This window comes from Balaenoptera borealis (genome assembly GCF_965194805.1).
Source record: "Balaenoptera borealis genome assembly, chromosome: 1".
Lineage (NCBI taxonomy): Eukaryota > Metazoa > Chordata > Mammalia > Artiodactyla > Balaenopteridae > Balaenoptera > Balaenoptera borealis.
The window spans coordinates 95523998-95542195 of NC_138860.1; the positions used below are offsets into that span (position 1 = coordinate 95523998).

At 36.1% G+C, this 18198-nt stretch overlaps 1 protein-coding gene across 1 annotated transcript in view; it reads right to left on the reverse strand.

Moving 5' to 3' along the window:
- Nucleotides 1–18198, reverse strand: part of CAPZA1 (capping actin protein of muscle Z-line subunit alpha 1) — a 48923-nt gene that overhangs the window by 19329 nt on the left and 11396 nt on the right. Inside the window, exon 2 of the mRNA XM_082380418.1 lies at nt 6248–6311. Coding sequence (XP_082236544.1) covers nt 6248–6311 — 64 coding nt within the window. The remainder of the gene's footprint in view (nt 1–6247; nt 6312–18198) is intronic.

Here is an 18198-nt window from a genome sequence, read left to right on the forward strand (position 1 = left end):
GAGCCAGGTGCAAATGAACATTACACAGTTCCTCTAACTAAGCATGTAACGTTCTTTTTTTTTATTATTATTTTTAAAATTTTTATTGGAGTATGGTTGCTTTACAATGTTGTGTTTGCCTCCACTGCACAACAAAATGAATCAGCCATACACGTACAGATATCCTCTCCCTTCTGGACTTCCCTCCCATTTAGGTTACCACAGTGCATTAGGTAGAGTTCTCTGTGCTATACAGTATGTTCCCATCAGTTGTCTATTTTATACATAGTAACTATAATGTATATGTGTAAATCCCAGTCTCCCAATTCCTCCCTCCCCACCCCTTTCCCCCTTGGTATCCATACATTTGTTCTCTACGTCTATGCCTCTATTTCTGCTTTGCAAATAAGATCATCTATACCATTTTTCTAGATTCCACATATATGCATTATTTTTTTTGAATTTTTTTTAATACAGCAGGTTCTTATTAGTTATCTATTTTATACATATTAGTGTATATATGTCAATCCAAATCTCCCAGTTTATCCCACCACCACCACCACCACCCCTGCCACTTTGCCCCCTTGGTGTCCATACATTTGTTCTCTACATCTGTGTCTCTCTGCCCTGCAAACTGGTTCATCTGTTCCATTTTTCTAGGTTCCAGTTACATGCATTAATATACAATATTTGGTTTTCTTTCTCTGACTTACTTCACTGTGTATGACAGTCTCTAGATCCATCCACATCTCTACAAATGACCCAATTTCGCTCCTTTTTATGGCTGAGTAATATTCCATTGTATATATGTACCACATCTTCTTTATCCATTCATCTGTCGATGGGCATTTAGGTTGCTTCCATGACCTGGCTATTGTAAACAGTGCTACAATGAACATTGGGGTGCATGTGTCTTTTTGAATTATGGTTTTCTCTGGGTATATCCCCAGTAGGGGGATTGCTGGGTCATATGGTAATTCTATTTTTAGTTTTTTAAGGAACCTCCATACTGTTCTCCATAGTAGTGGCTGTATCAATTTACATTCCCACCAACAGTGCAAGAGGGTTCCCTTTTCTCCACACCCTCTCCAGCATTTGTTGTTTGTAGATTTTCTGATGATGCCCATTCTAACTGGTGTGAGGTGATACCTCATTGTAGTTTTGATTTGCATTTCTCTAATAATTAGAGATGTTGAGCAGTTTTTCATGTGCTTCTTGGCCATCTGTATGTCTTCTTTGGAGAAATGTCTATTTAGGTCTTCTGCCCATTTTTGGATTGGGTTGTTTGTTTTTTTAATATTGAGCTGCATGAGCTGTTCGTATATTTTGGAGACTAATCCTTTGTCTGTTGATTTGCTTACAAATATTTTCTCCCATTCTGAGTGTTGTCTTTTTGTCTTGTTTGTAGTTTCCTTTGCTTTGCAAAAGCTTTTAAGTTTAATTAGGTCCCATTTGTTTATTTTTGTTTTTATTTCCATTACTCTAGGAGGTGGATCAAAAAAGATCTTGCTGTGATTTATGTCAAAAAGTGTTCTTCCTAGGTTTCCTCTAAGAGTTTTATAGTGTCCAGTCTTACATTTAGGTCTCTAATCCATTTTGAGTTTATTTTTGTATATGGTGTTAGGGAGTGTTCTAATTTCATTCTTTTACATGTAGCTGTCCAGTTTTCCCAGCACCACTTATTGAAGAGACTGTCTTTTCTCCATTGTATATGCTTGCCTCCTCTGTCATAGATTAGTTGACCACAGGTGCGTGGGTTTATCTCTGGGCTTTCTATCCTGTTCCATTGATCTATATTTCTGTTTTTGTGCCAGTACCATGTTGTCTTGATTACTGTAGCTTTGTAGTATAGCCTGAAGCCAGGGAGTCTGATTCTTCCAGCTCCGTTTTTTTCCCTCAAGACGGCCTTGGCTATTCAGGGTCTTTTGTGTCTCCATACAAATTTTAAGATTTTTGTTCTAGTTCTGTAAAAAATGCCACTGGTAATTTGATAGGGATTGTACTGCATCCGTAGATTGCTTTGGGTAGTATAGTCATTTTCACAATATTGATTCTTCCAATCCAAGAACATGGTATATCTCTCCATCTGTTTGTGTCATCTTTGATTTCTTTCATCAGTGTGTTATAGTTTTCTGAGTACAGGTCTTTTATCTCTTTAGGTAGGTTTATGCCTAGGTATTTTATTCTTTTTGTTGCAATTGTGAATGGGACTGTTTCCTTAACTTCTCTTTCTGATCTTTAATTGTTAGTGTATAGGAATGCAAAAGATTTCTGTGCATTAATTTTGTATCCTGCAACTTTACCAAATTCATTGATTGGCTCTAGTAGTTTTCTGGTGGCATCTTTAGGATTATCTATGTATAGTATCATGTCATCTGCAAACAGTGACAGTTTTACTTCTTCTTTTCCAAATTGTATTCCTTTTATTTCTTTTTCTTCTCTGATTGCCATGGCTAGGACTTCCAAAACTATGTTGAATAATAGTAGTGAGAGTGGACATCCTTGTCTTGTTCCTGATCTTAGAGGAAATGCTTTCAGTTTTTCACCATTGAGAATGATGTTTGCTGTGGGTTTGTCATATATGGCCTTTATTATGTTGAGGTAGGTTCCCTCTATGCCCACTTTCTGGAGAGTTTTTATCATAAATGGGGGTTGAATTTTGTCAAAAGCTTTTTCTGTATCTATTGAGATGATCATATGGTTTTATTCTTCAATTTGTTAATATGGTGTATCACACTGATTTGCATCGCTGGGATAAATCCCACTTGATCATGGTGTATGATCTTTTTAATGTGTTATTGGATTCTGTTTGCTAGTATTTTGTTGAGGACTTTTGCATCTATATTCATCAGTGATATTGGTCTGTAATTTTCTTTTTTTGTAGTATCTTTGTCTGTATTAGCATCAGGGTGATGGCGGCCTCATAGAATGAGTTTGGGAGTGTTCCTTCCTCTGCAATTTTTTGGAAGAGTTTGAGAAGGATGGGTGTTAGCTCTTCTCTAAATGTTTGATAGAATTCACCTGTGAAGCCATCTGGTCCTGGGCTTTTGTTTTTTGGAATATTTTTAATCACAGTTTCAATGTCATTACTTGTGATTGGTCTGTTCATATTTTCTATTTCTTCCTGGTTCAGTCTTGGAAGGTTATAGCTTTCTAAAAATTTGTCCATTTCTTCCAGGTTGTCCATTTTATTGGCATAGAGTTGCTTGTAGTAGTCCCTTAGGATGCTTTGTATTTCTGTGGTGTCTGTTGTAACTTCTTTTTCATTTCTAATTTTATTGAGTCCTCTCCCTCTTTTTCTTGATGAGTCTGGCTAAAGGTTTATCAATTTTGTTTATCTTCTCAAAGAACCAGCTTCTAGTTTTATTGATCTTTGCTATTGTTTCCTTTGTTTCTATTTCATTTATTTCTGCTCTGATCTTTATGATTTCTTTCCTTCTACTAACTTTGGGCTTTGTTTCTTCTTCTTTCTCTAGTTCCTTTAGGTGTAAGGTTAGATTGAGATTTTTCTTGTTTCTTGAGGTAGGCTTGTATTGCTATAAACTTCCCTCTTAGAACTGCTTTTGCTGTACCCCATAGGTTTCGGATTGTTGTGTTTTTGTTGTAATTTGTCTCTAGGTATTTTTTTATTTCCTCTTTGAGTTCTTCAGTGATCTCTTGGTTATTTAGTAACATATTGTTTAGCCTCCATGTGTTTGTGTTTTATGTTTTTTTCCCTGTAATTGATTTCCAATTTCATATCGTTGTGGTCAGAAAAGATGCTTAATATGATTTCAATTTTCTTAAATTTACTGAGGCTTGATTTGTGACCTAAGATGTGATCTGTCCTGGAGAATGTTCCGTGTACACTTGAGAAGAGAGTGTAATCTGCTGTTTTCAGATGGAATGTCCTATAAATATCAATTAAATCTATCTGGTCTATTGTGTCATTTAAAGCTTGTGTTTCCTTATTAATTTTCTGTCTGGATGATCTGTCCATTGGTGTAAGTGAGGTGTTAAAGTCCCCCACTATTACTGTGTTACTGTCAATTTCCTCTTTTATAGCTGTTAGCATTTGCCTTAGGTATTGAGGTGCTCCTATGTTGGGTGTATATATATTTATAATTGCCGTATCTTCTTCTCGGATTGATCCCTTGATCATTATGTAGTGTCCTTCCTTGTCTCTTGTAACATTCTTTATTTTAAAGTCTATTTTATCTGATATGAGTATAGCTACTCCAGCTTTCTTTTGATTTCCATTTGCATGGAATATCTTTTTCCATCCCCTCACTTTCAGTCTGTATGTGTCCCTAGGTCTGAAGTGGGTCTCTTGTAGACAGCATATATATAGGTCTTGTTTTTGTATCCATTTAGCAAGCCTGTGTCTTTTGGCTGGAGCATTTAATCCATTCACGTTTGAAGTAATTATCAATATGTATATTCCTATTACCGTTTTCTTAATTGTTCTGGGTTTGTTTTTGTATGTCCTTTTCTTCTCTTGTGTTTCCTACTTAGAGAAGTTTGTTTAGCATTTGTTGTAGAGCTGGTTTGGTGGTGCTAAATTCTCTTAGCTTTTGCTTGTCTGTAAAGCTTTTGATTTCTCAGTCAAATCTGAATGAGATCCTTGCCCAGTAATCTTCGTTGTAGATTCTTCCCTTTCACGTCTTTAAATATATTGTGCCACTCCCTTCTGGCTTGTAGAGTTTCTGCTGAGAAATCAGCTGTTAACCTTATGGGAGTGCCTTGTATGTTATTTGTTGTTTTTCCCTTGTTGCTTTCAATACTTTTTCTTTGTCTTTAATTTTTGTCAATTTGATTACTATTTGTCTCGGTATGTTTCTCCTTGGGTTTATTCTGCCTGAAACTCTCTGCACTTCTTGGACTTGGGTGGCTATTTCCTTTCCCATGTTAGGGAAGTTTTCGACTATAATCTCTTCAAACATATTGTCAGGTCCTTTCTCTCTCTCTTCTCCTTCTGGGACCCCTATAATGCAAATGTTGTTGCGTTTAATGCTGTCCCAGAGGTCTCTTAGGCTGTCTTCATTTCTTCTCATTCTTTTTTCTTTATTCTGTTCTGCGGCAGTGAATTCCACCATTCTGTCTTCCAGGTCACTTATCTGTTCTTCTGCCTCAGGTATTCTGCTATTGATTCCTTCTAGTGTATTTTTCATTTCAGTTATTGTGTTGTTCATCTCTGTTGGTTTGTTCTTTAATTCTTCTAGGTCTTTGTTAAACATTTCTTGCATCTTCTCGATCTTTGTTTCCAATCTTTTTCCGAGGTCCTGGATCATCTTCACTATCATTATTCTAAATTCTTTTTCTGGAAGGTTGCCTATCTCCACTTCATTTAGTTGTTTTTCTGGGGTTTTATCTCGTTCCCTCATCTGGTACAAAGTCCTCTGCCCTTTCATTTTGTCTGTGTTTCTGTGAATGTGGTTTTCTTTCCACAGGCTGCAGAATTGTAGTCTATATGCGTTATTATATGATATTTTAAGCAGGTAACCTTCTAATGTAAAACTAGAATTTCAAAATAAATGTTTGCTAAAATGAACCAAGATGCAAAAAGATTATGATTTTACTTAAGGGGAAGTTTAAGATGAATTAATTTATAACTTAAAATAGGATTATGATGATTGATATTAACACAATGTTATAATGCCTCATATACATTTTTCATTCTGTAAGTTGTGTTAACATAGTAAATAGAATGGAAGATTGTAAATATATAGGAATAGTGGTTCCTAAATTGGCTGTGACTCAGAATCACCTGGAGAACTTGATAAAACAGATTGCCCATTCTACCCCAGATCTAACGAATGAGAATCTTAAGAGGATAACATTGGAATCTGTATATTTAACAAGTTTCCCAGATACAGTCAGTTCAGCCCCAGCGGCTCTAGAAAATGTCCTATGCTATGGCACTTCCTGAGTAAAAGCACTGAAGAGATTTAAGCTATATTTTATAATGATAGATATAAAACTATGAAAACAATTAAACATTGTTTCTACATTTATCAACATTAAATTACTTTAAATCTTTTCTCACATAAGATAGGTACCCTAATGTATGGGTTAAGAGCATGCTTGTTACTCAGACCTGGGTTTGAATCCTTGCTCTGACACTTACCAGCTGGGTGATATTGGAAAAATTATTTTAACCTTTTTGAATTTTGTTTTCCTTAGCTATAGCTATAATGTTATAAGGATTAAAAGAGATAGCAAACACTCAATAAGTGCTCGTATGTGATTAAGGAGGGTTTAAAATAACTAAGTACTAATCTTTACTCACCGTTGAACACTTCATTAAATTCCCCTGGGGGTGCGTGAGTGATGAATTTAGCAGCTATGCGTACCTAAACAGAAATAAAATTTTTAGTAAAAGAATTATGAAGAGTAGCATATAAGAGGGGAAGGAATTAACAGATAACAAAATTTTTATCACATCCCTTGAAATATAATTTCCTGTTTTTTTGTTTTTTTTTTTTAAATTTATTTATTTATTTATTTATTTATGGCTGTGCTGGGTCTTCGTTTCTGTGGGAGGGCTTTCTCTAGCTGCGGCGAGTGGGGGCCACTTCTTCATCTTCATTGCGGTGCGCGGGCCTCTCACTATCACGGCCTCTCTTGTTGCAGAGCACAGGCTCCAGACGCGCAGGCTCAGTAATTGTGGCTCACGGGCCTAGTTGCTCCGTGGCATGTGGGATCTTCCCAGACCGGGGCTTGAACCCGTGTGCCCTGCATTGGCAGGCGGATTCTCAACCACTGCGCCACCAGGGAAGCCCCTAATTTCCTGTTTAAACCTTACCGTTTAGGAGCCTTCAGATTTTCTTTTCACAGAACATCTCAAAGTGTTTATTATCAATACAGATTTGTTCTAATTTGGGGATATACATGCTGCTTTAATTTTGAATTTTTCTTTTTAAAAAGCTAAATAATCAATTTTTGGTCAAAATATACTGCAGTCACAAAAAGAGAAAGCTACGATCCTATTTCATTTATGAACACTTCAGCAAAACTAAATAAAACATTAGTTAATTGGTATTATGCCAATTTGTGTTTATGGTGTTTATCCCAATGCAAGAATGAATGATTCAATACTAATAAATCAATGTAACTTACAAACTAAAAGCAAAGCCTTGTGATCATGCTGGAAAAAAAGACAAAATTCAACACCCATCCAAATATCATAAAACAACAACAAAACTACTAGTTTTTAGTAGAATCAACTTCCTTAACTTTATAAAGGGTTATCTACTAAAATTTTACAGCTTATTCAGTAATGATGAAACATGAGCAGTGTCACTAATTTTATTTTATTTTATTTTATTTTTTTTTGTTTTTTTTAACTTTGTGGTTTATTTATTTATTTATTTATGGCTGTGTGGGGTCTTCGTCTCTGCGCGAGGGCCTTCTGTAGTTGGGGCGAGCGGGGGCCACTCTTCATCGCGGTGCGCGGGCCTCTCACTATCGCGGCCTCTCTTGTTGCGGTGCACAGGCTCCAGACGCGCAGGCTCAGTAAATTGTGGCTCACGGGCCTAGTTGCTCCGCGGCATGTGGGATCTTCCCAGACCAGGGCTCGAACCCGTGTCCCCTGCATTGGCAGGCAGATTCTCAACCACTGCGCCACCAGGGAAGCCCAGTGTCACTAATTTTAAAAGCAAGACAAAGATGACTCCTGTCATCTTAACTATTCAACACTGTACTAAAGGTCCTAAAAATGTCATGGAAAATATTTCTTTTGTTATTCATTCTGATTCCCTCCCCTGCCCACTACTGTCAATCTGTTTCTGGGTCTCTAATTAGAGATGGATGCCAAAATGTTATTATCTAACCTGCGTATCTAATTTTTTCTCCTATGTTTTATCTTTTTTGTCTTTTTATGCCTTGTGTAGGGAGAATTCCTCAGCTCCATTTTTCAACTCACTAACATGCTCTTCAGCTGTGCCCATTTTGTTTTCAGACAATTATTTTAACTGTTCTATTTTTAATTTCCAAGACTTTTTTTCTTTCTTGTGTGTGCAATAATCTCTTCGGTCTCCTTGGGGTTATTAACTATACTTATTTTAAAGTCTTGTTTTATCGACTGTTTCTTAAGAATTTAGATATACTGTTTGTTGAGTTTGGTGCTTCCTTTCATGGTACTGGTTTTCCACAAATGTTTGTTGCTCCTCTTTGAATTTAATTTAGTTTGCCTGTTCTGTTTACTTGTAGTTTGTCTCCTTGATTGTAGGGGAGGGAAAGAGTAGACTTGCTGCTGAGAATGTGTGAGCAGATTATCTTCTGAGTGAGCCTCCTAAGGCCACAGGCTCCCTGGGGCACTGCCCTGCCGCTCTGCTCCCAGTGCTCATTCTCATTGCTATATTCTGAGGACAAATGCTATTCATCTGCAGCTTAGCCCAAATGGGAATGAAAGGAGGAGCCAAGTGGTCCAGTAAGCTTGGAGGACAATTCCCCAACTAATCCACTCCAAGACTGTTCTGAGTTCTTCCCTTCTTGCTCCTTAAATAGATGTCCTCCCATGACACTCTTACTACTTAAGTGATTACTAATTTATTTCTCTTCCCATTCCACTTTTTCCTACTTTTTCATTTTAAAAGTTTTGGCATAAAAGGTAAGGTAAAACCATGTACTCAGTCTGCCATATAAGTCAGTCTCTCATCTCTCATCAAGTAAAATATGAAATACAAAGAATATACAAACCTATATTAAAGAAAAAAAAACAATTTGGAGTATCATTTAGTTATATCTATATGTCTATATATGTAATAATGATGTTAGCAATGATAACAGGACTGACCTCAAATGGGTCTCTCAGTATAATTCTAACACACTATGAGAGAAAGGACATTGAAAATTCCCTAATATCTGATGTGATGAGTATAAAGATGATCAACTCACTGACGAGGAGCAAAGAGGAACATGGTATATCTGACAATAAAATGAGCTCTACTTTCCAGATAGGCATCCTCTGTTGACTTCTTCCATTTCCTTCAAACAATTTTAAGTTCTTATTGACCCAGTCAAATTAAGGTTATCATCAAAGTCAAACCATTCTTCAGGGGGAAAAAAAGACTTTTAAGAATCTTTGGAAAATAAAGCTGGGATTGAGAAGAGAATTAGAAAAAGATGGAAATACTTTACAACTTTAGAATCCCTAGGTTTATATGGAAGATCTTATGTGACTTTGCTCTGATTCTAAAAAGAGTAAAAGAAAAGCTGCTCCATAGCCAGACTTATCTTTTCAGTCAAGAAAGGCTTACTGATTCATGGATCAAGGCAGAATGGAAACCCTGAATTCTAATTACTGGCTCTGTTAGTCCACTAACTAACTAGATTTGTGATTCTGGAAACATTGCTAACCTTTTTTGGTTCTGAGTTTCCTCATAATAATCCTACTCCTAAAAGAGATTAGGAGATCTGCAAAATTTGCTTGAGCTATAAAATTCTGTATGACTTTTTAAGACTTAGAAGACAAAACTTTTATGTGGACCATCTGGAAGCAGGTATGAGGAATCTGTATCACAAACACCTTAGGATATTCTTATGCACATACAGTTTGAGAACCCTAATGTGACAGGGTAATTGTCGATAATATATTATTTTTCTGGGATGAAAATTGGTGGAGATTAAGAGGAAATATTCCATAAAGCCCTTAAGTTAACTGAGCAACAAAAATAAAAAGAGGGGTTCTAATTAGGAAGTAAGAAATGCTGCTCAACTCATGAGAATTATACTACACAGGGCTAATAGTTCCAATATGGATTTCCAACTGTGTATATCTGCTTTGGCATGTACACTTAATCATATTACTGTACTTGTCAACTGTTGGTGTCAATCACTTGTTTAAGAAATTAGCGGGACTTCCCTGGTGGCTCAGTGATTAGGAATCTGCCTGCCAACGCAGGGGACGCCAGTTTGAGCCCTGGTCCGGGAGGATCCCACATGCCGTGGAGCAACTAAGCCCGAGCACCATAATTAGGGAGCCTGCGCTCTAGAGCCCGCGTGCCACAACTACTGAGCCCACGTGCCACAACTACTGAAGCCCGCGCGCCTGGAGCCTGGGCTCTGCAGCGAGAGAGGCCACCACGATGAGAGGCCTGCGCACAGCAACGAAGAGTAGCCCCCTGCTCTCCGCAATTAGAGAAAGCCTGCGTGCAGCAATGAAGAACCAACGCAGCCATAAATAAATAAATTTAAATTAAAAAAAAAAAAAAGAAATTAGCAAACCTATTTTGAATAGCAAACCTATTTTTTTAGTCTATTTGTGTCAAGTCTGTTGAGCAGCTATGGTTTATCCCACTTTCTGTCAAGGTGCATGTCCCATAATCCTTACATAATTAAGAAACTCCCCTCGGTCAAGCAAAATTAAGTGTGTGTAGTTCAAAAATATATTCATATACTACCCCAAAAGCAACTTCCCTTAAAAGAAAAGAGCCACAGCCATATTTTACATACTACTTATTAATGTTTGAATGCATAAAAGTTACCAAATTGAAAATTCAAGTTACTAATTTTTCTGAAGCTATCCACAAATTTTCATGTTATAAAATCTGATGGAATTGCCATAACTGAAAAACAGTCATTGGGATAATGGATGAACTGACTCTGCATGTAAAAAAGTAGCAGTTCATCCATTCAGCAAACATTTACTGAGCAGCTAGGAAGAGTCAGTAAATAAAGATTAAATACTGAATAAGACATTGTCACTATTCTCAAAGGATCTGTCACCTAGATAGTAATATAGAAAACATTAAAAACAATGAGGCACAAAGGAAGGTGCAATCAACTCTACATATGTATATAAGGAGGGGTTGGGGTGACCTTCAAAGGCAGTGATATTTGAGCTGGATTGGAGGATGAGTAGATACCAAGGACAGCATTCCCCATGGAGGGAACAATATGTATAAACTAAGACAACACAGCACAACAAACTGAATGGAGATATTTAAAAGATCTGCATAATGTAAAACAATGCTAGTTTTTCTACTGATTCTTTTTGCATTTTCAAAAAAAAAGGTTTTTTTAAAAAAACAAAATACTAATCATTTGTTAATATGCAATAAATTTATCATTATATTAAAATGAATTGTTTTAAAAATCTGTAAGTTTTAATATCTAATACAATACGTATAAGCCACATAAATAAAAACTCAATTTCTTGGAATTCCTTGGCAGTCCAGTGGTTAGGACTCCGTGCTTCCATTGCAGGGGGCACGGGTTCAATCCCTGGTCAGGGAACTAAGATCTCACATGCTACGTGGTGCAGCCAAAAAAAGAAAACAAAAAACCCAACCAACCAACAAACAAAAACCAAAACTCAATTTCTATGAAAAAACTAAGTAGAAAAGATAAACGCAACTCTATATTCATTGAAGCATTATTTACAATAACCAAGATATGGTAGTAACCTAGATGAATGGATAATGATGTGATGTGGTGTGTGTGTGTGTACACATATATATGCAATGGAATATTAGCCATAAAAAGGAATGAAAACTTGCCATTTGCAACAACATGAATGGACCTAGAGGGTATTATGCTAAGTGAAATAAGTCAGACAAAGAAAGACAAATACTATATAATTTCACTCATATATGGAACCTAAAAAACAAATCAGAAAGAGTAAGATACAGAGAACAAACAGATGGTTGTCAGGAGGGGGTGGGGGGAGGAAAGAAATAGGTGAGGGAGATTAAGAGGTACAATTTCCAGTTGCAAAATAAATGAGTGACTGGTATGAAATGTACAGTGTGGGTAATATAATCAATAACGATGAAGGGTCATAGTTCATGCACAATCTTTATATGGTGACATACCATAACTAGATTTATTGTGGTAATCATTTTGAAATGTATAGAAATATCAAACCACTACACTGTATAACAGGAACTAACATAGCATTGTAGGTTAATTATACTTCAAAAACAAACTCATAGAAAAAGAATTCAGATTTGTGGTTACCAGAGACAGGGGTGGGGAGAGAAGGTCAAAAGGTACAAACTTCCAGTTATAAGATAAATAAGTACTAGGGATGTAATGTACAAAATAATAAATATAGTTAACACTGCTGTATTTTATATATGAAAGCTGTTGAGAGAGTAGGTCCTAAGAGTTCTCACCGTAAGCAAACTTTTTTTTTTTAACTATTTCTTTACTTTTGTATCTATGAGATGATGGATGTTCACTAAACTTACTGTGATAATCATTTCATGATGTATGTAAGTCAAATCATATGCTGTACACCTTAAACTTATAGTGCTGTATGTCAATTATATGTCAATAAAACTGGGGGAAAAAAAAACTGGATTTCTAAGAGTGTAAATGGGTCCTGAAAGCGAAAGAGTTTGAGAAGTGTTCTGTTGTTAACATGGGTTGATATTTATCATGCTGTTGAGTGAAAAGGGCTGCAAAATGATGTATTCCTGTTTTTTTTTAAAGTATATATATTTACATACATGTATAGCTACTAACTTTTAACTGGGACTACCTCTGATGGTAGTATTATAAAAGATATTTTTCATCTATTTTTTGGCTTATCTCTATGTTCAAAAAGTTGTACAAGGAATATAAACTATTTGTATGAAAATTTTTTTTTAATTTTTTAAAAAGCAAAAAAGGGGCATGCCAACATTCCCCATACAATAAATAATTTTTAGAAAATTATCTGAGAATATCAAGAACCAGAGAAATGTCCAATTAAAGAAAACAAAACATCTAGTTTTTAAATGAAAGTGGGGAGATTTGAAGATATATACACTTGGCAAGGGTGAAGTTCTAAATGAACAGTTAAAAGAAATGTAGTCATCATTAGATGCCAACATGGGGTCCTAAAACACTGTCATGGTTGGACTTCCCCGGTGGCACAGTGGTTAAGAATCTGCCTGCCAATGCAGGGGACATGGGTTCGATCCCTGGTCCAGGAAGATCCCACACGCTGTGGAGCAACTAAGCCCTTGCACCACAACTACCAGCCCACATGCCGCCAACTACTGAAGCCCGTGCGCCTTGAGCCCATGCTCTGCAACAAGAGAAGCCACTGCAGGGAGAAGCCCACGCATGGCGACGAAGATTCAATGCAGCCAGAAATAAAAACAAACCAAAAAAACACTGTCATGGTAAACAGTCCCCATGTTACCTTCTGAGAGAAAAGATGGATTACAGTCGACCCTCTGTATTTATGGGTTCTGCATCCAAGGATCGAAGATATTCAGAGGAAAAAAAATTCCATAAAGTTCCAAAAGCCAAAACTTGAATCTGCCATACACTAGCAACTATTTACATAGCATTTACATCGTATTAGGCATTACAAGTAATCTAGAGATGATTTAAAATATATGGCAGGATGTGCGTAAGTTATATGCAAATACTGTACCATTTTACGTAAGGGACTTGAGCATCCTCAGATTTTGATATCTTCGGGGGTCCCTGAACCAATCCCCCTCCATGGGATGACCATACTTAGTATTAGATAAACATCTGACAGTCTTTGAAGACAGGCTTTGAAGTGTTAAGTCGATTTGTCACTATAATAATACCATAAAAATACCTTGAAGGAATACCTGTAATAGAAATCGTAATGATATATTTATATAATCACTTTAAAATCTAAAGTGTGCTCCATGGTCTCTTTTACAATTTGGTTCACCCTCTCTCATTCTCCTATTGTTTAGCTCCTAGACCTATAGCTACACTCCCACCTCAGGGCTATTGCAATTTTTATTCCTTTTGCCAGAAATGCTCTTCTATCAGAGAGTTCACTTCCCTCTTCATTCAAGTCTCTGTTCAAATATCACCTACTGAAGTACCCTTCTCTGACTTCCTGACTTCTATAAATTAGCTACTGTACCCTCCACACCCTTCATAATTCTTGCCCTTTACCTGCTTTAAATTTCTTCAAGGAACTTGCCACCACTAAACATAATACTTATTTTTACTGCTCAACACCTCCAAAAGAATTCCAAGAGCACAGAGCAGGGGTCTGCAAACTGCTAAAGTAAAGGGCCAGACAGTAAATATTTTAGGGCTGTGTGGGCCACATGATCTCTGTCCCAACTGTAAACTAATGAGCATAATTGTGTTCCAGTAAGACTTTGTTTTTTAACTGAGGTACAATTGACAAATAAAGTTATAAGATATTTAAAGTGTACGATGTGATGATTTTGATATACATACACTATTTATACAGTGTGAAAGGATTACCCTCATTGTGTTAACACATTATTTTAGACACTGCAATCTGTATTTCATGTAATTTTCACATCATGAAATATTCTTTTGATTTTTTTTCTAACCATTCAAAATACATTAGCTTGTAGGCCATATAAAAACAGGCAGTGGACCAGACCTGCCAACTCCTAGCACACAGCATAAGAATCTGTTATGTTTGTTCATTGCTGTATACCTAGGACTGAGACCTGGCACAAGCTAGGAATGTAAATGAATGAATACTATTTTATTGTTTACAAAACTCTTTCATAACCTCTCTTTTGATCTTAAAACAGCTTGTTAAAAATAGGCAGGGAAGAGACTATTATCCCCACTGTAATTGAAGGAACAGGTTCAGAAGTGCCTTGTCCAAGGTCACATACGTACAAAGGGGTGGCACTGAACTAGACAATCATCTATACTATGCAGTACTAATAGGTATTAAAATTCAGGAGGATTATCTATAGTGTGGTCTCATGGATTTGGCCTAGCCCTTTTACAATTTTGTTTTTAAACCAGGAATTGAGACAAAGCTTTCCTTGTGAAAGCTGCAGTTGTCACAAAGGTGGGAGGGGTAAATAAAATGATAAATAATAACTTTAAAAGTCAAAATTTTATCATCCAGCTTCAAAACTGGGTCAAAACTAACAAGATGAAATTTAACAGAGGTAAACAAAATCACTGGCACAAGCAAAAGGGGAAAGAGAAATGGCTAAGCAGCTAGTGATTGCAAAAATATTTTTGCTGCAATACAAATGAGGGATGACACAGTAACAGTAATTTAGTCAATCATTCTCAAGATTGGGATGGAGAAAGAAAGGTGACAGCAGGTATATCCTATGGAGGGGAGGCATGTCACCCCCCTCCTAATTGAGAATCACTGATATGGACGTTTCATTTGAACAAAAACTTCACTCTGCTTAAAAAAAAAAAAAAGTCCCTATTTCATAAAGTAACAGGTTCACTGTACACAGCATTCATATGATAGTGTCTGTGGTAAAGGGTATAACTCCACGTGTATTTTAAAGGGGGAGTAACTCAAGCCTTATACACAATTCTACCCCTTCATATATTTAAATATTCCAAAAATGTTAATTTCATGGAATGCATTGTATTATGTTTCTAACCTAAATAGGGGCAATTTAAAGTCTATAAGTATCAATGAAAGGTAAGTTTTCTTAGATTTCAGTTTCTTCCCATTTTCCTTATCCTCTTACCTCTCCAAAAAGGAAAATAAAGTAAAATATTCAATCCTTACAAGATTCAAAATTTCATTTTTATATTACTAATATCTGTACTGAAGTTTAAAAATGAAACTGAGAAAGTAATATATCCCATTGTTCTCTAGAAACCGCTTAATTTTGTAATTTTATTATAGTAAGAAACTTTAGAAAATGTAGTAGAAAAATAAATTTACAAAATTTTTATAAAACTCAAATCTTTTTTTTTTTTTTTTGTCATGCAGCTGTGCCATGCAGCTCGTGGGATCTTAGTTCCCCGACCAGGGATTGAACCCAGGCCCTAGGCAATGAAAGCACCGAATCCTAATCGCTGGACCACCGGGGAATTCCTCTAAATAATCTTTTAATAACAGACCCCACACATTTCAACATTACATCTATTCATAACTACCTTTTAAAATAGTTTCCTTAACAAAAGAATTTGAAGTTGAATATTTAACAACTGCAGCTCTTTGTGAATGCTGGGTAGATAATTCCAGACAGGCAAGGAAGAAATCTTTCACTAGATAATATCCATAATTCCAATTATCAGCAAGGCCCAGGTCAGTTTATACTGTCCAAATTTTGTATACTTCATGAGCCAAATCTCTGCCAGCAAGGTATCTATGAAAATCTTTATCTCCTTCATTAGTGTATTAAAGACTTCACTTCTAGGCCTTTACTCACACTGTCCTTGAGTTTGTGCCTCTCTCATCTTTGCCTGTCTAAATCACTCCTATTTTCCAAGGTTGGGGGATCTGTTTCTTTCAAAGATATATTCCCCATTACTTAAAGTCTCAAGAATCCTCTGTTACTTCTACCATACTTTGAACATTTATCATAGCACCTAAAATATAACAGCTGTTGACAATTAGTTCTATAGGTACCATTCTGTTCCCAAAGACTTAAGTTTTCTTTGGGCAAACTGCCTTGCTTTCTTTTTCTATACTATACAGGGTCTAGCAAAGTAAACGGCACATAGGCAATTAGTAAATGTTTACAAAATCCCTTTTGAATAAAATGACACTAAGGAAGTGTACTTAGTTTTTAAGATTATTATGAGGTACTATGGCAAAATGGAAAGATAAAGACTCTGGAGTTGGACAGACCTGGATCTGAATTTCAGTCTCTTAATCTCTTTGAATCACAGCCTCTCCCTCAAGTGGGATAGTATCTACTTCTTAGAATTGCTGTGAAGGTTAAATAAGATAATATATGTCAAGTCTTTGGCAAAATATTTAAAATACAATATGGAGGCTCAGTAAATGTCAGTTATTATTAACCGGTCACAGCAAGATAATTGCTGCTTTAAATTATTAAACTGAACAAAGCCTTCAAATTATTGAGAAAATAATTCCTCCCTTCCAGAAGTTCCTTGGGTCCTAGTCACCTAATATTCTCCATCATTACAATCTTCATCAATAACCATAAACATCAACAACTTTTTTTTGACCAAAAAAAGATTTTCAAAGTGACTCTACTCTGCTTCCCTTTAATTTTTTTTATTTTAAATATATATTTATTTATTTATTTTGGCTGTGCCAGGTCTTAGTTGTGGCATGCGGGATCTTTAGTTGCCATGCAGACTTCTTAGTTGCAGCATGCATGCAGGATCTAGTTCCTGACCAGGGATCGAACCCGGGTTCCCTGCATTGGGAGTGCAGAATCTTACCCACTGGACCATCAGGGAAGTCCCTCTGCTTCCCTTTAAATTGATAATACATCTTTCAAAGTTTACTCATGTTTTCAACTAGGCTATACTTCAAAAAAATAGTAGTAAATCGTGCTTTCATAAATATTTATTTTACTTATTTTTATTCTACATCATTCCAGAAGTATTCAAGGATAAGCAGTTGCATTCCTCCTCCAGAAAGAGATAATACCTTATTCTTATCCTGGTAAGAAAGTTCTATTTGCACAGAATTCAATGTTATTTCTTAAGACAGTTTTTCCTATTTGAAGATATTTAGGATGTTACTGCTGTTGTTATTATTATTATTTTGTATTTTAAGACTACTTTTTCTAAGAGCAGTTTTAGGTTCACAACAACATTGAGAGGAACATACAGAAATTTCCCATATACTCTGTCCCCCCATGTGCACAGTCTCCCCCATTATTAAAATCTCCACCAGAGCGGTACATTCGTTACAACTGATGAACTTACATTGACACATCTTTATCACCCAAAGCCCATAACTTACATTAGGGTTCACTCTTTGTGGTGCACACTCTATGGATTTGGACAAATGTATGACATGTATCCACCATTACAGTACCATACAGAGTATTTTCACTGCCCTAAAAAACCTCTGTGCTTTGCCCATTCATCTCTCTCTCCCCCTAGGATGCTATTTGTTTTTTGTTTTTTGTTTTTTAAATACATATTGCCTCAATGTAGTTCATTTTTCTGTTCTGCTTCTAAGGCTTTCAGTATATCAACAATAAACTGCCTGGGGCAATAATTTAATAGATGGTTCCAAGCTGCTGACATGCATGTATTTCAGTATCAAACTAGCTCTAGAATTCCAGTTTCAGTGCCTTTATCAAACAAAATCCCTGCTGGCAGAGAGTTCTCAGAGGCTAGTGAGAATTTAATTTGGGGCTATAATTTCAGAAAAAAATACATTTTCAGTGATCTCCAAGGCCATATGGAATAAAGCTTTCACTAAATAAAACTTACTGTTAGCTATGTTTTTTTTTTAAATTCCAAATAAGCTAAATATTATTTTCCCAGTTTAGACCTGGACATATTATAAAGATTCAGAATGCAATTAGGGGACTTCCCTGGCGGTCCACTGGTTAAGACTCTGCATTC